Source organism: Tiliqua scincoides, chromosome 4 (genome assembly GCF_035046505.1).
Source record: "Tiliqua scincoides isolate rTilSci1 chromosome 4, rTilSci1.hap2, whole genome shotgun sequence".
NCBI lineage: Eukaryota > Metazoa > Chordata > Lepidosauria > Squamata > Scincidae > Tiliqua > Tiliqua scincoides.
The window spans coordinates 215,951,244-215,973,257 of NC_089824.1; the positions used below are offsets into that span (position 1 = coordinate 215,951,244).

The 22,014-nt window shown below is 44.9% G+C and overlaps 1 protein-coding gene across 2 annotated transcripts in view; it reads right to left on the reverse strand.

The window, feature by feature from the left end:
- Positions 1-1,530: 1,530 nt before the first annotated feature.
- Positions 1,531-22,014, reverse strand: part of GATA5 (GATA binding protein 5) — a 59,931-nt gene continuing 39,447 nt past the window's right edge. For both annotated transcript variants that reach the window (XM_066626534.1, XM_066626533.1), the window contains exons 3-7: positions 18,364-18,533; positions 8,479-8,604; positions 4,621-4,708; positions 2,660-2,784; positions 1,531-2,147 (exon numbers count right to left, since the gene is read on the reverse strand). In XM_066626534.1, coding sequence (XP_066482631.1) covers positions 1,992-2,147; positions 2,660-2,784; positions 4,621-4,708; positions 8,479-8,604; positions 18,364-18,533 — 665 coding nt within the window. In that variant the 3' untranslated portion in view covers positions 1,531-1,991. The remainder of the gene's footprint in view (positions 2,148-2,659; positions 2,785-4,620; positions 4,709-8,478; positions 8,605-18,363; positions 18,534-22,014) is intronic.

Genomic DNA, 22,014 nt, shown 5'->3' on the forward strand with positions numbered 1-22,014 from the left:
CCAGATTTTGCATGTAGAATTAGGCTAGCTCGACACATTCGGTAGAATGTGGTAGCATTATGCTGGGGTGGTGGTAGTGGTAGAATGGACTGTGCCACTTCAGGCCACAGTGCAGACCCCGCATGTTATAAAAAAAAAACAACTTCCAGTAGAGAAATAGCCAAGGAATCTGCCTGCAACCATTCCTCTGTTCCCAATACTTCATGACTTGGGGTATGTGTTCTTGGAGTTCTTGCAAGGAGGGCCAGCTGGAGACACCCACAGAACTGGGGTTCTGACATGAATTGTTCACCCAAAATGTTTTCAAATGGCAAGCAACAGCCTCCATGCTTTAAAATGGCATTTTCTTTGGGGCGGTGGCGTTGCTAGGGGGGGTGCACCGCACTCTACCGCAGCTTACATGAGGGTTTAGAAACCCGGTTTTATCCATTTGGGTTACTTGGTACCTCTTTGTGTATTAACAAAAAGCCACACCAATGAAGGGTGTCATGTGTGGAGGAGGAACCTGCAGACTGAAAGAACTCTTTGAGTTTGCATCCATGCAGTACATCTCTGTGCACATGCACATATAGGATGCCTGTCAGTGAGGGCTGGACCACTCAGTATTATTATTAACAGTATTTATAAACTGCTTTTCAACAAAAAGTTCACAAAGAGGTTTACAGAGAAAAATCGAATAATTAATGGCTCCCTGTTCCAAAAGGGCTCACAATCTAAAAAGATGCAAAAGAACACCAGCAGGCAGCCACTAGAAAAGGCACTGCTGGGGGGGGGGCAGTTGCTCTCCCTCTTCTAAATAAAAGAGGAGCACCCACTTGAAAAAGTGCCCCTTACCCAGTTAGCAGGGGCTAACGGGCAGTATCAAGACAAAGGTCCTTCAACAGTGTTCTCAAGTATAGCGCATTAGGGATGAATGGTCGCCATTTATTTATATCAGAGTGAGTGTGAGGTGGGGTGGGGCTATACATGCTCCCTGCTCTTGTTGGCATTAGAATAGACTAGAGAAGTGGTTCTCAAACTGGTGGGTCATGACCCACCAGCCCGAGAAACACTACCTCTGCCCCTTTAAGGGGGTGGGGGATGGCGGGAGCACCACTCCCACCTCTGCAAACACTTATTACATTTTCAAACTCCAGAGTTTGAGAAATGCTGAACTAGAGAACCAAGCCTGCTCCCTTCTATATAGCCTTACTTTTACCCTTTCATCTACATCTGACTCTTGGTCACAATGGGGAGTGACAGAAGGTTGGGCTCTGCTTTTCTTTATAAGAGAGAAAGACTTGTCCCCCAGGAGAGTTGCACTTGGAAGAGCAGAGCAAGAGAGTTTCAATGCCTGACTTCTTTTTAATGGTGATAAATTAGACACTCCAGAAGCTACCACACTATTAGGATGATTGTCTTTAATATAAAACAGGAAAATCCTTTAAAACAGAGGACATTTTTTTTTTCCTCCTCTTTGCCTCACCACTGCCAATAAACATTAGGAAAGAAACACTGTTTACATTTTAATAAAATTAAGGTACTTGGTGCCACATTCTATCATAGTCTTTATTGGGAAGTGGAGTAAAATTGCACACAAGGGAGTCATGAGAGGGAAAAATCACTGTGAATAAAACATAGATTCTGGGATTTATTTCTTTAGGGTGGATCACGGGGAAGACAGAGACCTCCTTCTGAGAACAGAAGTCCTGCTTTCTCCTGCTCTTGATTGGTACGGATAAGAGTAAAAGCATTTAGAGAACCAAGTACCAGAAGAGTTGGATGAATCAAGAAGAATGCATGATACCACACTCAAAATTGATGTTCAAATGACGCACCCTCCATGGAAAAAAGAAATCTGCCTTTATAAACATAGAACTGTGGTGATTACAGGAAGCCTTTCAGACCCAAATGTACTACGGCAGGAAGTTCCATTTGTCCGCTATCCGCCAACCTCCTAGAAACAAAGGTTGATCTACAGAGTGTTTAATTTAAAAATGGAAGACTGATTTCTAAGCCAGCGCCAATGCACACCACGAGTCTTGGCGAAGGGGAACGCTCAGTCCTGATTGCTGGGGCATGCTGGCCGAAGAGAAGGCATACTCTTCTGGTTCGTACTTGAACTGGGTGTGGCCGTCTGCCAGGGCATCTTCCGACTGGCTCGAACCCTGCAAGGAATGCCAGTAAGGAAATTACTGAATTTATCACCATTCAAATGTGACATTTTCAGGGACGTTCCATTTTTTAATCTGGCAGCCACAGCCCTGAAACCAAAATATTAGGCTGGCTGATGAAATCGGATTGAGGCAAGGCCAGTGAGCTTTAGTTATACAAATGGCAGGAGGCATCTGAACAGTCCTTAAGGTATAATGTACATAAGGCCCCTTGTGGTTTTCACCACTAGAGACAGGGTCAAATCCTGTCTCCCTCCTACCCTGGTTCCTCCCCCCACTCCTCTCCTGCCCTAGAGGCCACACTACCACTTGGCAGTTGCACTTATCCCCGGTGGTGATGTGTCCTCTTTGTGCCGGTCCTGGGCCCAGCGCCAGTGCTCCTTACTTGCCTAGTGCTGTAAAGGTGCTTTACAGTATGTTTACGGCACCCAGCACTGACGCTAGGGCCCAGCGCCAGCACTGGGTGTCTCTAGGATTGGACCCTAAGTGTTCCCATGGTACTTTACCTGGGAAGCTGACACTATTGATTGTCCTGGATATTGCGATGTCACAGCAGGCTCTGTTTTTAAAGTGACGGTGCTTTCAGAGTTTGTAATGGAAGAAGGGGAATTGGTGGTTGAAGCTGTAGACCCTGAAAGATGGTGGTTTGTACATTAACAAGGCATGAAGCAGATCACATCAACAGCAGCAGTACTTATTCAGGAATAACTTTCATCTCCTTCAGAACTTTTCCTGACCATGTTGTCCCAGACCAGGCATCACACAGCTCTTGCTTCTATACAAAGGAAGCTTCCTTATAGTGTCCCAGACAACTGGTCCGCCTAGCTCAGAATTGTCTACACCAGTGTTTCTCAAACTGTGAGTCGGGACCCACTAGGTAGGTCGCAAGCCAATTTCAGGTGGGTCCCCATTCATTTCAATATTTTATTTTTTAATATATTAGACTGGTCTGTGACTGCATTTGTGGAAATGTTACAGATCTGTACTTTTAACAGGCTACTATATATATGCTTTTAATGTTGATAGTCACTTCTGGGTAAGTGTGGTAGGATTCCAGCCGAGGACTGTGAAAAATGTTCCTGCTTGATGATGTCACATCTGGTCATGACATCACTTCCGGTGGGTCCTGACAGATTCTCATTCTAAAAAGTGGGTCCTGGTGCTAAACGCTTGCGAACCACTGGTTTACAATGACTGGTGGCTACTCCCCAATGTTTCAGGATTTTTCTCAGGTCTCCCTGGAGATGCCAGAGATTAATAGCCCAATCCTGTCCTTCCCTCCCTCTACTAGTGCAGCCCTGCCAAAAACAGGTATGCTATTTCTGGGTGGGGGCGGGTGGGCTTCAGAGTGAAGAGGGGATTTAAATCCCCTTACCAGTGGCGTAGCTAAGGTTTGTGTCACCTGATGCAGGAGGCTAACGCGTCACTCCTATGATGGACCTCCTCCCATGCAGTGGATGGGACAGAGGGCATGGTGATGTTCCATTGCCCCGCCCCTGCTGTTTTTTTTTTTTTTTTGCTACCATAGTCTTTCCATGCCCGATCTCATCTGATCTCAGAAGTTAAGCAGGGTCAGGCCTGGTTAGTACTTGGATGGGAGACTGCCTGGGAATACCAGGTGCTGTAGGCTTATACCATAGTCTTTCGAGACTGAAGGATGCCAACCATAACGTTTGATAGAAAGAGATTTCAACATGTTTCACTGCATTGTGCATGAAATTATACATCAATTGATAAATAACACTGTTTCTCAAACTGTGGGTCGGGACCCACTAGGTAGGTAGTAAGCCAATTTCTGGTGGGTCCCCATTCATTTCAGTATTTTATGTTTAATATATTAGACTTGATACTACCATGGTATGTGACTGAATTTGGGGAAATGTCACAAATCCGTACTTTTAAAAGGCTACTATGTATATGTTTTTAACAACGATAGTCAATTAGGCTTACTCCTGTGTAAGTGTGGATAGGATTGCAGTCTAGGATTGTTAAAAATTTCCTGCTTGATGATGTCACTTCTGGTTATGGCACAACTTCCCAACAGATTCTCATTCTAAAAAGTGGGTCCTAGAGCTGAAAAGTTTGAGAACCACTGATATATAACAAGATGGTATTATTTGAAAATACCAAGATTAAAAAAATTTTGGGCCAGTAGTGGTGTCACCCCCGTTGGCATCACCAGGTTTGGCCTGCAGCCCCCCCCCCAGTGATGCCACTGCCCCTTACTTCTCTGTAAGTTTCCTGCTCTGCAATGGGTCTCCTTGAACCTGCGTCAGCTCTAAGCCTTTACAGTGGCATGCTCAGGGAAAAATTCATTTCTAATAGCTTGTAGTCACAGCAAGGAATGCACAGTGTGGATTTGCTGACACCTGTATCATCACAGTTGTGCAAGCACATGGATTCTTAGTTGCACTATTAAAATGGTAGGAGGGGAGGAGGAGAAAGAAAGAGATACATGAAAATGTACCTGTTGAGGATTTGCCTTTGGTAATATTTTTTGGTTTCCTCTTCCTCGTTTGAATGCTTTCCTTTTTCATTGCCAGAGGTCTTGGTACCTTTATATCAAAAATGGCAAGAATAGTCAGAACCGGTTTAAATCTGCCTTTACACACACACACACACACACACACACACACACACACACACACACACACACACACACACAGTTTTTCTCTTTGTATCCACTGCAGTTTGCGCAATACATGTGCTGGCCTTGGCCTTCACAGGAGCTATTTTTCTCATAGCAGTCCTTGGCGAACAGATGCATGAAGCACAATGTTTGGAGAACTTCCTGAAAAATATTTTTTATTTCTGAGTTTTTTCCCTCCTCCCCCGAGCTTAAAAGAAATTGTCATAAGATAAATTTCTTTTTGGACCCTAGGACTGGGATACTCTCCTAGCTCTGGATGGATGAATTGGAGTCTAGATCTGAAACTATGTTTTTATGCCTTCCAACAACTGCAGAAAAGCCCATTTAGGCTTCTCTTCCCAATTTTAAAATAACTGCCACTTCATTCTTAGAGAGTATGAAGGTTAATGGTTCATCTTTTCATATTTGTCTGTAAACCACTTTGGGAATTTTTTTTGGTTGAAAAGTGAATTAACAACAACACTCAAGCACTGAAAGAGAGCTTGCCTGCAATTTCTCGCAAATTGGTGTGCATCCACCAGTTGTACTTTTGATTGTAACATTTGAAAATATATTCCTTGGGAGAAGCGTGGTGGTTTTTACATAGTGCTATCCAAAACACATTGCCTTTTGCAGACTAAAACATGCAAAGATAGAGGAAGAGGAGAGTTTCTGTCTAAAGAAATGATAGATGAAAGAAACAAAAGGGGGAACTGAGCCTTTTGCACAACTCTTCAGTATCACTGTATGACTTAGGGGGAGGGTGCACATAAATGCATGCTTTGGTCCCTTTAATTTATGTCTCTTTTTCTAAACATCATGTGTGTGCACACATGAAATGATCCAACTGTGGTGCAGAGGTAGGGGGCTTTAGCTAGACACCATGGTTGGTGTTAACCAAAGCCTCCCTACCCTGCACTGTGATACTGAACCATTTTGCACACACAGCCTAGCACTGTTCATAAAAAACAGACATTAAAGAGTCAAAAGCACACACATCTGGTTTGATAGAAGGCCGAAGTATAAGTAACTGAACTATACACATATTCTTCCCTATCTGTTCTGCCTTCAACTTGTTCCCTTTCCTCGATTCTCCCTGTGTAGCATTTTAGAGGGGAACATTTTGGGGGGACCTGGGACCAGGCCTCTCTAAACTGTTGAAAAGTAGATAGAGTGCTAAATAAAAACTAGAGGACAAAATGGAAAAGGCGAACATAAGAACAGCCCCACTGGATCAGGCCATAGGCCCATCTAGTCCAGCTTCCTGTATCTCACACCGGCCCACCAAATGCCCCAGGGAGCACACCAGATAACAAGAGACCTCATTCTGGTACCCTCCCTTGCACACTAACACTGTATTCCACCTTGTATTCCATGTGGAATGCAGGGTGGAACCATGTATTCCACCCTGAGGAACAGAGGGACAGAATGCAATTTAAAACGTGGGCATTTTAACATGCAAGGGCAGCATTTTCCAAACTGTGGGTTGTGTTGCAAACCCATGTGCGGTGGGCCTGACACAATGCTCCTGGTAATGCCATGGGATGCAACTACCGGTTTCACCAGAAGTAGCTTCTGGTCACTTCTGTGGGCCAAGAGAGTGGGTCGCAGGCCTGGTGCGACTTGGAAGAGGCCTCCCGATAAGCATTCCAGCACTACCAGGAGCATTGCGTCATAATCCACCGTGGAGGACCACAGTGGGTTGTGGCGCAGAAAGGCATGAGAATGATTGGCTTAGGAGACTTTATATTTGATGTTGCTACATGGATTTGATTTTTCCAAAACCTCAAAAGAGCTCATATTTTCAGATCAAAGTTTCACATGAAACTTGTTCCAAATGTGACACAGATTTGATTTAGCCATGGATTTTTGAAGGAGGGGAACTAACCCCTCAGTTCTAAATGTATTAATGAATATGCCCCCCTTCCAAATAAATTAGTACGGAAGTCAGATGAACTTGATATCTGGCATAAAATGCAGCCTTGGGGGCATGGCTTGGATCTCACCTGATCTTTGTTTTAATAGGTCTGTCCTACTGCTTTGTTAGTGTTATTGGGGGACAAATAAAAACTATCCATCTGAGCAGTACTGTATTGAGGTAAATGGATTCATTAAAGCTGTTTGCTATGGTTAGTTCTGAAAAGTATAATACTGTGTAATGCAGAAAGCCACCCGTGTAGGCACAGTCTAGGCACCTTGTGGCTAGCAGCAGGGGATGGTGCAGAAAGTGGGATGGGGTGTCAAACGTATCCAATGCTCATGTTTTCAGGAAGCGGATCTTTGGCCCAATTCTATCTCCTGTGAGACTGTGGCATGCAGCCGATGCACTACATGCTATGGGCAGGGGGACCTAGGAGGCCCAGAAAAGGTAAGTAAAACTTTTTCTTACATCTCCATAGGCTGCCTGGCCTCCAAATGGTCTCCTCAGGCCTATGCCAGCTATTTTGCTGAGGAGCTGAGGAGTCTCTGGGAGCAATTCAGGGAGAGGAAAAGGGGGGTTGGATCTTGGTGTGCACTACTATCCTCTGCCTAGCCCACTTCCCACCCCAAACTGCCCACTATCCTCCGCCCCCACTGCTGATTTATGTTCTCCGGCAGAGCACCTGGGAGTGATGTCATGCACATGGGGCCTCCAGCCATTTGTGCCAGTGAACCTGAAGTGTACAATCTTCACTGAGCTCAGTGTGGACAGCAAAGTTCTCCTTAAGAACATAAGCCCTGCTGGATCAGGCCAAAGGCCCATCGAGTCCAGCTTCCTGTGTTTCACAGTGGCCCACCAGATGCCTCAGGGAGCACACACAACAACTGTATCCTGTTGCTACTCCCTTACTTTTAGCATTCTGAGGTAGCCTACTTCTAAAAGGAGGGCAGGAGGTCTGGTCTAGAGGGTAGAGCCTCCATTTGCCTGAAGATAACATCCGAAGGTCGCCAGTTTGATGCCACTGGCACCGTGCGACCTTGAAGCAGCTGACAAGCCTAGCCGAGTTATTCCACCTGCACTTTGGCTGCTGTCAGCCTGTGTGGGAGGAAAATGGAGGCCAGAATGTGATACCAGATCATAAAAGATCCATCTGAAATGTTGTGGTTCTTGAAAGACAGAACCTTCTTCAATTGTAAAAATCCCTATTGGGATTTAGTATTGCCTGCCTATGTAAACCACCTTGAATTAAAGTCTGAGGAGAAATCTGACGACCAAGAAAGGCAGAATATAAATACCTGTATTTATTATTATTATTATTATTATTATTATTATTATTATTATTATTATTAAAACCAGGAGGCTGTATATAGTCATCGTGTCTTGTAACTTGTGATGGACTTTTCCACCATAAATCTGATCGATCTCCTTTTAAAGGCATTTAGGCCAGATACTATCACCACATCTTGTGGCAAGGAGTTCCCAGATTGATTATATGCTGGCTAAAGAAATATTTTCTTTTTTCTTTTCTTTCTTCAATTTTAGTGGCTGTCCCCTGGTTCTGGTGTTGTGGGAAAAGGAAAAGAACATCCCTTTATCCACTATCTCCATCCCCTGCATAATTTTGTATGTCTCAATAATGTCCCCCTTCAGGCACCTTTTTTCTAGACTGAAGAGCCCCAATTGCTGTAGCTTTTCCTCTTAAGGGAGATGCCCCAGCCCACCAGTCATTTTGGTCGCTCTCTTCTGTGGCATGGGTTTAGAAGCCAGCTCCTTACCCCATGGAGTTTCATGTACAATCCACAAGCATTGCAGACGGGCTCCCCTTCTGCATTCCGCCTCCAGAGTGTCGTATTGGTTGTATGACAGTTTGTACAGCAGAGACCAGCACGTCTAGAGGAGGACTGAAACAAACAAAAAAAATAACATGCTAAGACACTTCCTATTTCCTTAATAAGAGCCATCCTGGATCAGACCACCTAGTTCATTATTTTGCTTCCCACGGTGGCCAACAAGATGCACCCAAAACTGGGACAAATGGCCTTCTCCTCTGTTGTGCCCCACCAACATGTGGTGTAGCTACATGTGATGTAACATCCTGCTTCTGAACCAAAAGTTCCATGTGGCAATTACAACTCATAGCCTGTGATGAATGTACCTCCTATGACTAACCTCCTTTTAATTATTTACATCAAATATAACAAAGAATCTGTGCTAATGGCCACCACCACATCATAAGGAGGCAAATTCCATACATTATGTGCTGTGTAAAGTAGTATTTTGTTATTTTTTCATTGAATCTACAATTCCATTTCACAATTCCATGTGCGACTCCAATTGCGACTCCAATGTGCGACTCCAATGGCTAATGAGAGGGAGAAAAAAATTTTGTATCCACTTTTTCCAAACCTCTCATAATGCGATGAACTCTGTCACATTCCTAGTTACAGGGGGCCCCCATATCCGCAAATTCACTTATCTATGAATCAGATCTGTGGGTTTTCCCATGCACACCCGGGGCAAATGCCCCCTCTGGTGGCAAGGGGAACTCTTGCAGCCTCTGCCAGGCTCAGACTTAGCCCTAGAATGAAAAAAAAGTTAATTCCAGTTTTTTTGTAAAAAAAATTTCATTCTAAGGCTTAGAGCACCCTCTGGAGATCCCCTCCGAGCTCCCATTGCCTCCAGAGTTCACCAGTATCTGCGGTTTCAGTCAACTGTGGGGGGTTCCGGAATGGAACCCCCGCAGATAATGAGGAACTCCTTGTAGTTGTGTTATTTTATATTATAAATGGGGACACCAGACCAGTTTGCATAAAAGCAGAAGAGGGTAAAATCTCAAAATGAAGCTTTTCTGAAAAAAAGCTTTAAAAAAGGAGAAAAAAGTGAAAAAGCTGATTTTAGACAAAAATGATAATGAAACTCATTTGAAGGACAAAACATTCTGCTGAAATCATTTCTATTTGTTTTTTTTTTTTTAAGTCACAAAAGTTTAATATCTCTTTAATCCCTTTCATGGATTTTTGCCAGAATGTAGAGCAAGAATAGCCAAAGAATGTTTAAGTAAAGACGTCTTTAGCATGAGAGAGAAAAGAGAAGATTCTTTTCACTAAGAATAAGACAACTACAATTTTTGACTGTATTTCATTTTTAGAAATGCAAAGAGGCAAATTAATGTCTGAGATTGCCAAAGGTGATCACGTTCTATCCACAATTGAGCTTGTAAAATATTGTAATCCAGGGCTTTTCAAACTGGGGCATCACAACACCCCAGCCTGTGGGCCCTGGCCTCTGCCCCCTTAAGGGGCAGGGGCAGCATGGAGGCAGCGGCGTGATCCCCAGGAGCTATCGCGCTCCACTTCTGCTTTAGCAGAGGTGGGGCGCGATCGCTCCGCTTTTACATTCACTGCTGCAGGGAGCTCTAACAAAGGTTCGCACCGGGCTCCCTGCACCCTGGGGAGGCTGCAGGAGGCTTGGGTAAGTGCTCCCAAGCCCCTGCAACCCCCTGAGTGGTGCGATCCTGGGGATCGCACCGCTGCCTTCCACCCACCCCCGCTGTCTCCCCAACCCGCCCCCGCAAGAACTTACAGTGGCTCAAACTCTCCTGGAGAGTTTGAAAACCACTGCTGTAATTCTTGGAGTGGTCCTGATTGTGCTCCCCTTAGCTATTTCCCAGGGGAAAAAAGCTCTCCATTAACACAAACTATAGCTTTTCAGCAGCCATGGTGGGGCAGTAAGAGAATTCAGAATGGGACTGTGCTGGGTGTAAGGGTTTACCCCCCTTTTCCCAAAGCATGACCTTGATCAGGCTTGTTTAACATTAACACTGTTAAAGTTAGCAAGCAGCCCTCATCCAGCAAGGTACACTGTATGCACGGAACATGAGAAGAGCCTACCTGGACTAGACCAAAGGCTTATCTAGCCCAGCATCCTGTTTCCTATAGTGGCCAATCTGAAGTCTGGGGAACCATAAATAACCCCTCCCTGCTAAACAGCTTATTATTTTAACCTTCGGAAAGAAAGCTACATTCACCTTGTGTGGAATCATGGCAAGCATTAAACACACACACACACACACACACACACACCCTCTGCAAGTTTCTTCAACTGGAATTTTAGAGGCAAGTTAATTCTACATGATCTCTCCCTTGATTGCCCAACAGTTTCAGGGCAGAGGTGGGACTTTCATCAGGGGAAAATTCCCAGATCCAAGTTCCACACTGAATCATTTATCTGTATCATCCCTCACTTTTACCTAAAGGATCAAGCTAGACAGGGCCAATGTTGAGTGCTGGCCAAAAACCCATAAGCTCGCAAGGGCCCACTCAGCTGGCCCCTGAAACCCACACTGGTACATGAGCCAAGGACAGTTGCATGTTGAAAGTATGGTCTTATTTGACCCAGTGTGTAAAGACTTATGGGATCCAATTTGCTTCAATGCTGTTTCTCGGTCCCAAAGAGGAAACAAAGAATAGTACGATCATTACAAACCAATAGCAACCATACATGATGTTTGTGTTATTCGTCTGCACTGCTGCTAGCTTGAGAACCAGATGCTTGAATGCTCCCCTATTAGAACTGAGAATTCCCTGCGCATGTAAAACTAGCACACTAAGGAGAAGGCTTTGGCTAGTTGAGTTTGTAGATGAAATTTTGTTTTTAAATACTGGGGAATATTTTTTAGGTGGTACAAAAGTCTTAAGTACTACAATCCAGCAGCAGACACATCATGTAAATTGGCTGATCACCTGTACACCCAGTAAGGGGTCTGTCCTGCTGGCAGACCCTGTCTCTTCCTGTGAGACTTCTCCAGATGCCTGACAATGTTATGCATCAGCACTAAGCTTCAGGGTTGCCAAGCTCCATACTGCATGGAGCTCAGCTTGGAGCTGCAGTGCTTGGGTGGGAGAGGGGGTTGATGCTGATCACATAGCCCAGCCCAGCTTTGGGTGCTTCACTGCCATTTCTCAACCTTAAACGAGAAAGAGAAAGTCTCCGTCCATGACAATCATCCTCTAACAAACTTGGAAATTATGTATATAGTGAAGAATTCCTTATCTGTTATCCAAAACTTGGTGCCACTGCAAAGCACAAATGATGAATTAAGTGAAAGGGGGAGGAACCAAAATGCCGAGTCGTCACTGGGATCAGGCTTTCAGGAAGATGGATGGGGTGACACAGCAGGGTTGTTTTGAATGTTCTTGTTTCGAAGACAGTCACTAAAATAGAAGTTCCAGGCTAACTGGCTTCTTTTTGGTATGACGAGGTCATGATTGCTTGCAGTGGGTTTGCATCTGACCAGCTACTATTAGAGCATTACTTAAAAACAAAGTCTTGAGGTACGTTAAAGTAATGATGCAGAGTCTCATCTGATCTCAGAAGCTAAGCAGGGTCAGGCCTGATTAGTACTTGGATGGGAGACCGCCTAGGAATACCGGGTGCTGTAGGCTTCTACCATAGTCTTTCGAGACTGAAGGTTGCCAACCAACCAACCAGAGTCGAGTTGATTGACTCGGGCTCAAGTTGCTTCAGTGACTCGACTTGGACCTGACTCCACACAAATGATGCACTCGACTCACAATTTATACATTTTAAGTGACTGACTTGCAGGCTTTAGTTCAGTAACATAACACATTTTCCAGGACTCATCAGCTATGGCCACATTTGATGCGAGTTTTGATTTTTCTAACCTAACTATGCAGGTCTTCTTGATCTTCTACTTATTTAAAATTCCCCCGCCTCCATTTTTTGTTTTGTTCAAGTTGGCTCCCAGACTTGAGATTTAACCTTAAAGTATCTTTCAAGGACCTGAGACTTGAAGGTAGAGTTGGAGTAAAAGATTCGGGGGGGGGGGGGAGTAGTTAAAAACTCTTTTCCCCCATTACAGTCTTGATTTAGATCAGCCTCCCATGGTTACCAACTGCCTCAAGGTGGAAACTTTTGTTTCAGATTTTTAATTGTATATATATGCACATGTACACACACAGAGAGAAAGAAAAAAAAATCATAAACAATGGGGGCAAGAGGTCATGAAATGCAATAGATATTTTGTCGTTGCAATTGAAGAGCAGCCTGATTGGTGTATACTGGGGTACTCTGGGTCAAAAGGACTTTTCCGAGTAGCATACTTGTGACCAGGACTAGACCTTATGGCTGACACATTTTCCTGCCCCCCAATCCACTTCCCCCCATTACAAAAGTCAAGTGCACAACATATTATGTGGAAATATGTGGAAAGTTTCCCTGCCACGCTACTATAACAGGCAACAGCAAGCATTAGCAGGAAAAGGCACAATATATTGACCTTGCACCACATTCTACTTCACTAAATTTGCTGGGAAGAAAAAGAGGCAGAGGGAGCCGATGAGAAACCGATGTCAGGATGCAGCCACGCAACATCCACAACACGTAAGTTCTGGCCTGTGGTGTTTAATTTCCATAACACCTCCTGGATTATTTTGGGTTGCGAGATAACTGTGAAGTGCATACATAATGTATCAAATACACTACCACTTTATAAATGTTTCATTCATTCATTCCAGTGGTGGTCCTGGCAGTTTTTCCACCAGTGGCCACCTCCCCCATTTGCCACTCCCTGACGTGGAAGTAATTGCAGTGACATCATCATCACTGCAATTACGTCTGTGCCACCGCCTCCTCCCTTCTGCCTTTGAAAAAAGGGGGAGGGGGAGATAGCACTGGCTCCAATGGAACCTCGGAGATTTTCGCGCAGCTGGAAGATGTGCTTCTGGACCATGCAGAAAAATCAGTGGTGGGAAGAAGCCCACCCCAAGTGCCTGGTGCCTGGGCTTTTGCACCCTTTGCCCCCCCCGGTATGCCACTGATTCATTCAACAAAATTGTTGACACTGTGATCCAAACAGTAAGGAACACATTGACAGACTAAAATATTAATACAAAGGCAAGTAATATTAGATCTTCTGTACTGCTTCTTAGTGTTCAAAAGCCCTCACAAAACAATATCCCCACAATCCTTGGCAATAATTTTGTAAGGCAGACCAGTTTTACTAACCCATTTTGCAAACTGGGGAGACTAGGCCCTGCACGTGCCTGATCTCGTCTGATCTCGAAAGCTAAGCAGGGTCAGACCTGGTTAGTACTTGGATGGGAGACCACCTGGGAATACTGGGTGCTGGAGGCTTATACAATAGTCTTTCGAGACTGAAGGTTGCCAACCAGTGGAGTCTAGGCACCGAAGCCCAGCTAAGGCCACTTAGCAAGTTCGTGATAGATGCTACATTTGCAGGGAAGACTTCATTGCTATGCTATATCAGTCCTTGAAGGAAAAAAGGTTACTCTTCTAGGAGAAAAATATCTACATTCCTTCTCTCTGACATTTGGCACTGGAGGAAAAAAATTAGATACAGCTAGGTCTATTTTGGTTGTCTGGAGGGGAGGGGGGTTTGGAAGATGGTGCACCACATGGCTGCTTGTGCTCCAGCCATTTTCCTTAAGAGAAAACGAATTCCTGCCCTTTCCTACTCCAGGGTCTGTCTTTGTAGAGTTTTGACCTTGTCTAGGAAGCTGTTGACTCCAACGTTGCACCCTTCAGTGTTCGTTTATACAAAACCAAACTGAACGCTCAAACAGAAAGTCCATCACAGACTGTGCTCAACAGCTGAATGCAGTCAATAAGCTTCCCGTGTCATGAACTTGCATGCATTTATTCAAAACATGCAGGGAAATTTCACATAGAGAGTCAACTACAAACTCAAAGGACTATGTCGAGATGAAGGTGGAGCCCAAGTGATACACAAACTAGTCACAAGCATTGCGATTTTCCACCTCACTGCCCCAGTGGTTTGTTACAGAGGGGTAATTGGGGAAATGGCGCAAGGTTGAAAAGTGAAGAGCTCTTCCCATGGCTTTTCTTTTCTTAGTCTGTCCCCAAAATGCTTTACTCCTCATACAAGCTCTTATACCACAAGGATGTTTGGTTAAGAGAGATGCTGTAGTAGTTGCCTGCACTGAGCAGGGGGTTGGACTAGATGACCTTAAAGGCATCTTTCAACCTAAAACTCTATGCTTCTATGAAAAGCACCCTGGGAAAGGGCTGTGAAGGCAGTAAGTAAGCAGAAAGGAAGATACTCCAGCACCCCTTACTTGCACGCTCTTTTTGCTGTTTGAATAACGCACTGCCCCCCCCCCCCATCTAGTGGATTGGGTCAAACTTAAGTTCCCAGTCACTTATCTATCAACATCACATTTGACCCTTATCAATTAAAGATTTTCTGGAGACCGAAACCCCCCCCCCCACTGCCAAGAAATGTCACGTCATATAGAAACTCATTTGACTCTCAAGGGAAGTTCTAAGACAGTGGTTCCCAAACTGTGGGTTCAGACCTAATTTTTGGTGGGTCCCTTAGCAGCCAAGCAGAGCTTCCAATGGAAACACAGGTGATGGAAGGATCAGATAACTAATTGCCTCAAGCCCTGAACGTTCTCAAAACCGGATAGATGCTAACTGCCCTGCAAACATCTCCTGCAGTTTGCAAGCATTTGTTAACATAGGGACATAAATGTTGGAACATCTTTTTTCTGGTTATTATTATGTGTAAATAAATTAAAAATTTCTGTCCAGATTTTTTTTTTAAAGTGTTGTAAACCTAGGTGTGTCCTGATAGACTAGTGATTTTCAACCTTTTACATTTCATGGCACACTGGCAAGGCACTAAAATGGTCAAGGCACGCCATCGGTTTTTGACAATCGACAAAGCGCACCATGCTGTTGGTGGGGGGGGGGCTCACATCCCCCAATGGCCATACTGACAAATGACCCTCCCCCAAACTCCCGTGGCACGCTTGTAGACCATTCACAGCACACCAGTGTGCCACGGCACAGTGGCTGAGAATGGCTGCAATAGAGTGTCATTTTTAAAAGTGTGTCCTGGTGCTAAAATGTTTGAGAACCACTGTTCTAAGATGTTATGGTGGGGGGGGGGCACTTGACAGTCACTTCTTTTCTTGAAATTCCAGTGCCAAACCTGAGTTTTTCATTCCACAGCCAACCGCAGGTTTTTTTCAGGGGGGGGGGATTAATTGGGCAATAGCATAGGGAAAAGGATTGAACCCTTGCCATCTGGCGCCATGTCCCAGTCTAAATCAGCTCTGAATCTCTCCCCTCCATGGTTCTTTTTTTAAAAAAAGAAAGCTACATGTTTTGGTTTTACTCCCAGTTGCATCCCTCCCCCATTGAAAGCTCATGAAAGATTTCTTTCCTGTTCAAAAAAGCACACGGGAGGGATACAATCAGGATCAAAACTGCAATGGGGACAAAATCCTACTGGTCTCTATAACCCCCCTGCCACAATGCTGCTCTCTTTTGTGGCCTCCAGGTTGCTATTTAGAAAATCAACAACCCACCCACTGATCCACACTATGTACGTAGAGTCATGTCCAACCAGGCTGTTAGTATCCTGGGCTCGGACAGTTTTATTTCAACCGCAAAGCCAGATGCAGTTCATGGGAAATGGCAGTGGAATCCCAAGGACAACTCAATACTTTTGCTGCCAGCCTTAAGAGGCACATGCTTGGGGAACAAAATCTACACTGTAAGCTGCTGGTGAAATGCAAAGTTGTTCAATGCAACACAGACAAAGGATCTGCTAGTTTATGAGACTGGGATTTTACAGATCAAGGCTGAATTTGGGGCACAAATTTGATACTGAACTTCTTCAATGAAACCCAAATCTGGAATCCCAAATTTGAAACCTGAAAAGCAGGAGCAAAGGTGTCAATGTGGATAGATAGCAGCATTCCTTGATATTCCGTCACTCTGGGGCGATTCCTTTAAATTATGTCCCCCCACCTGACTCAGAAGTAATTGCAGTGACGTGATTATGTCACTGCAATTACTTTTGGCATGCTCCGAGCCATTGCACACTGCTCAGAGTGGCCACCTGCTTTTTTCCACCTTGAAAGAAGTGGGTGGCGACTCCGAGTGACACACAAACATTCCGAGTGGGGGGGGGGGCAGTGGAAGACAGTGGCACCCCCCAAGGCATGCCACCCGGGGTCGCTTGCATAGTCACCAAATGCAATCCCATTTCCCCCCATGCTGTCTCTGAAGATGTGGTGGAAACAATGATCAGTCTTTTAAAAGTCCAGTATCAAAATTTGCACAAATACAGGGTGTACAGTTAGGATGGGTTTGTTTTTTAAGCAACCACAACAGTGCTGTTATCCAATGAAGGAATCTAAGCCTTTACTAGGTACATATAGTTCCAAGGCCTGTTAAATACAATAGCCAACACTGCCTGCCTGAAATAAGTCCACAGTAGCTCTCGAACTTGTGATCTAAGGACGGGGATCAGGGAGCAAGCAGGGATTTCACCGAAGGGTCACCACTCAACAAAACCAAAGAGGGGAATTTATAGGAAAGGCAACCACATCACTCCAGGAATCCTCTTTGAATTATCGGCCTTTTCTCTTGGACTAGTATGAAAGCTTCCAGGTTCAGTATCCTGGCTGGTCTGAGGTGCAGAGTTCCACTCTTGCTCTCAGCAGAGCCCCTTCACCTTGCTTTGCCTATACCTTGTCTTTCCCTTAGTGGTGCAGAAGCCAGGCCTGTGTCTACAGATTTAGGCAATTCGTGGAAACAAATAGTCAGAACTAACATTTTGCTAGGCACTCAAGACGGCTCCTGCACAGAATTTCCAAGGAGCAAACACATGGACTTTTCTGCATGCAGGGACTTTTCCACCTGAGCAACAAGCCTTCCATTTCCCTACAATGGAAAATCCATGAATAAAAGCCAGCTAGTGCTTCTGGATTGCCTAATTCAAGCATGGTACATATACAAGCTCTGTAAGAGCAGGCATTTCAAGGCCAAGCTGCGTGAAAGACAGAGCAACCCTTAGCTGAGACTTGGAAAAGTGGGAAACACAAAATATTCACCCAGCAGTGCACGTGCCTGATCTTTGTCTGATCTTGGAAGCTAAGCAGGGTAAGGCCTGGTTAGTACTTGGATGGGAGACTGCTTGGGAATACCAGGTGCTGTCGGCTTATACCATAGTCTTTTGAGACTGAAGGTTGTCAACCAACCACCCAGCAGTCCCTCTTCTGAAGCAAAATAACAGGATGCCCCAGAGGCAGAAATATTTGCATGCTACTTTTGGCAAGCTGAAATGCCCAAGTCATTTCTAGTCTAGCCAGTCTGGCCAACACCTTTCCATGCACAAAATGAACAGCCTCCCCCACAAGGCCTCTGAATGAGGCATCCTCTCATTTTTACATGAAGCCCAGGAATAGGACAGGTTCTCCCAGATCAGAACAAGGATCCATCTAGCCCAATTTCTAGATGTTCCCAAGAAGGCAACAAGCAGGTTCTGTTTGTATGTGTGTGTGTGTGAGTGTGTGTGTGTGTGAGGGGGGGACAGGCCTCCTCTGTTTGGCCCCCAGGAACAGGAACTCAGATGTAGACTGCTCCTGAGTCTGGAGGTTCCATTTAGGAGGAGCAAGAAAGAGGAGGGGTCTACATGGCTACTTGCCCGACACCACAGCTCAATGGAATCCAGACCACAGCATGATACAAGCAAAAAGAATGTGCTCCAGGACAAAAAGCAAAGACACAAGTCACGTATATTTGCACACTGAGGTAGAAAATCTCCTAGCAAAACAAAAACCAACTCAGGCTGGCCAACTTACCAGCCGTTTCTGAGGCTTGATGAGTGGCCGGTTAATGCCATTCATTTTGTGGTAGAGGCCGCAGGCATTGCACAGATAGTGTCCAGTGCCATCTTTCCTCCAGAGAGGGGTGGACATAGCCCCACAGTTGACGCATTCTCGGCCATCTCCAGGAAATTCCTCAAAGAACTCTGAAATGGACAAATAAGAGGACACAGGTTTTATTAGGCGTTGCTGTTGGGACGAGTAGTGCCTTTGCAGTATCAATTCTTGATATACCTTAGCATTAAGGCTGAAATCCTATACACCCTTTCCTGGGAGTAAACCCCACTGAACACAAAGCGACTTACTTCTGAGCAGCCATGCATAGGATTGTGCCCTAAACTTCACTTTTAACCATCCATGTCACATCAATGCATTGCAGCTTGGGGGAAAATGACAGCATCAGAAAGCGTAGGACTGAGTTGTGAAAACCTTTCCAAGGCCCTGCATTTCTAATAATACCGAAGAGTTTCAATTTGAAAGGGCTAGGCAGATCAGCATTTCTCAAACTCTGGCAAGGGGCAGAGAATCTTTTCGGCGGGGAAATTAAAATTAGAAGGGTGTTTCACTCTTCCACATCAACAGATTCAAACTTTTGTTGTATCAATTCGTTTCCAGAACAAGGGGCAAGAGTCTACCAGCAACTACCCTTTGAGACAGGCCGGGTTGAGATATAAGCAGATGGTTCAAGGTCACCCAGCCACAAGATCAAGCAGGAATTTGAATTCAGGCCTCCCTCACCCAGCGCTCTAATCATCACTCCACACTAGCACAGGTTGTCCCCAGGAATATGGTATGTCCCTTCACCCACATGTTGATTTCACTGTTCATATGGTGGCAGAAAGATGAGGCATTCAGTGAAATGCAGGGTGAAGCTGATCTGAACAGGCCCCCCTCCCCATTTCCTCATCCTCAGCAGCAGAACCGGTGGGTATGACTAATTCAGTGATTTTCAATATCTCACGACACACTGACAAGGAGCTAAAATTATCAGGGCACACTATCAGTTTTTTGACAAGGCATACTGTGCTGCTAGCAGTGGGGGAGTTTCATATCCCCCAATGGGCCTACTAATAAATGACCCTCCCCCCCCCCAATTCCACAGCACACCTGTGGACCATTTGAAGCACACCAATATGCCAGGGCACACTGGTTGAAAAATTGCTGCCCTAGAATTTTGCCAGACATCTCAAAATTGAGACTCTCAGGCGAGGGGAGTAAGTCCCATTAGGCATAATGAGACTTACTTTCAAGTAGACATGCCTAGGATTGTGCTGAAAATTTCCTAGCACCAGCCCTGGGCCTCCCCAACTCAAGGTGCATAGAGTGACAGATGTCTCCCAACGCTGCCCATGCTGCACAATATGGTTTGACAATGACTGCATAAAATCTTGGGATGTAGTACTTAAGGGGAACATGCACAATTCCCATTTTCCTTAGAAATAACATACTTAAACTTGGATCATGCAGCTGATCCGAACGTAAACAGATTAAAAGATCACCAATTTGTCCCTTGCTGTGATAGATCTGGTCAATCGCAAGGACCCCATGCATTTTTGTAGCTGATTCTATCTTCCTTGATTATTCAAGGAACAATTGAGAGAATGAGATCATTTCTGCAACTTGAGAGGCACGGCTCACCACATAGCTCAGGGACCACAATCCAGACCTTCATTTCTTCCACTATTTGCTTTGCTCAGGAAGCTTGCTTGAGGAAACTAAGAATTGTATCAGAGAAACATCTTCCACATCCTGGTGACAAGCCTGATGCACAAACCTCGAAGTGTCCCTGGCTTGCATTTCCACACACAGGCAACATTTTGCCAGAGGCCACAGGGGCACTGCAGGCTGCTCCAAGAGGTTATGCTTGCCTCTGCACTCATTCTAGAACTTTTCCCTCAACAAAGAACATCATGCTTTGAAGTAGTGATTGGCTGGTCCAAGACATGTTTGGTGTCTGATGTGGAAAATCCACAGGCACCCCTGTGGCAGAAGTGATGGGAGGAGTTTGCGGAAAGGTCTGTGCAAGAATACGTGCAAGAATTGTTCGCTTTGCAATACTAGCATAAACCTTGGCAGAGATGTCGTTCTGCACATCATGAACAATTTCAGACAAGCAGCCACAATCAGTTCTCATTATTTCCAAAATGGCTGCCAATTTAAGAGAGGCAGTATGTGCCCAATGACACCCAGACTGCTACTTTTGCAATATAAACATCGGACTTGGTGAAAATAGGCTTGACAACATTATAAACAGACAGTCTCATGCGTTGAGCCAACACACCAGTGCTGAACAGGAATTGTTCACTATGGCTGGCAGAAGACTAAATTGATGCATCATTCCATGCAACAGACGTGAAAACTATAATTTTGATGTATAAACTACCATCGCTGGCAACCTTCAGTCTCGAAAGACTCTGGTATCGCGCTCTGAAAGGTGGTTTTGGAACAGTCTAGTGTGGCTGAAAAGGCCAATTCCGGAGTGACAATCCCTTCCACACCGGGAGCAAGTGCAGTCTGTCCCTGGTCTGTCTTCCTGGCTATGGGCCTTCCTTCTTTGCCTCTTTGCCTCAGACTGTTGGCCAAGTGTCTCTTCAAACTGGGAAAGGCCATGTTGCACAGCCTGCCTCCAAGCGGGCCGCTCAGAGGCCAGGGTTTCCCACTTGTTGAGGTCCACTCCTAAGGCCTTCAGATCCCTCTTGCAGATGTCCTTGTATTGCAGCTGTGGTCTACCTGTAGGGCGCTTTCCTTGCACAAGTTCTCCATAGAGGAGATCCTTTGGGATCCGGCCATCATCCATTCTCACGACATGACTGAGCCAACGCAGGCATCTGTTTCAGCAGTGCATACGTGCTAGGGATTCCAGCACGTTCCAGGACTGTGTTGTTTGGAACATGCATGTATAAACTACATGCATCAAAATGAACAAGGTTGCACACACACATATCTTCAGAACAATTTTTTAGGTCAGTGGTTCTCACACATTTAGCACCAGGACCCATTTGATTAGAATGAGAATCTGTCAGGACCCACCAGAAGTTATGTCAGGACCGGAAGTGACATCATCAAGCAGGGACATTTTTAACAATCCTAGGCTGCAATCTTATCCACATTTAACCAGGAGTAAGTTCATTTACTATCATTGTTAAAAGCATATACAGAGTAGCCTGTTCAATGTAGGGGTCTGTAACAGTTCCCCATGGTAGCATCAAGTCTAATATATTAAAAATAAAATATTGAAATGAATGGGGACCCACCTGAAATTGGCTCATGACCCACCTAGTGGGTCCCAACCCACAGTTTGAGAAACACTGCTCTAGGTAAAAGAATGGCTCATTCTGAATGAGTGCAATACAGGCAAGAAGTGTAGTGACATCGCGAGGGGGTAGACTGCATCAGGTAGCACACACAGGATGGCGGTGACACCACTGCCGGCCAAAATTGTAAAATCTCGCTATTTTTGAATAATATCATCATGTTATAAATAATTTGATGTGTGATTTAATACAGAATGCAAAGAAACAAACTGCATGGAAATATCTGTATCCTATCAAAAATCATAGTCAAATAACCAGAATTGGAAAACACAACTCTAACAAAAAGTGGATTTTCTTAACTCAAAACTGATCA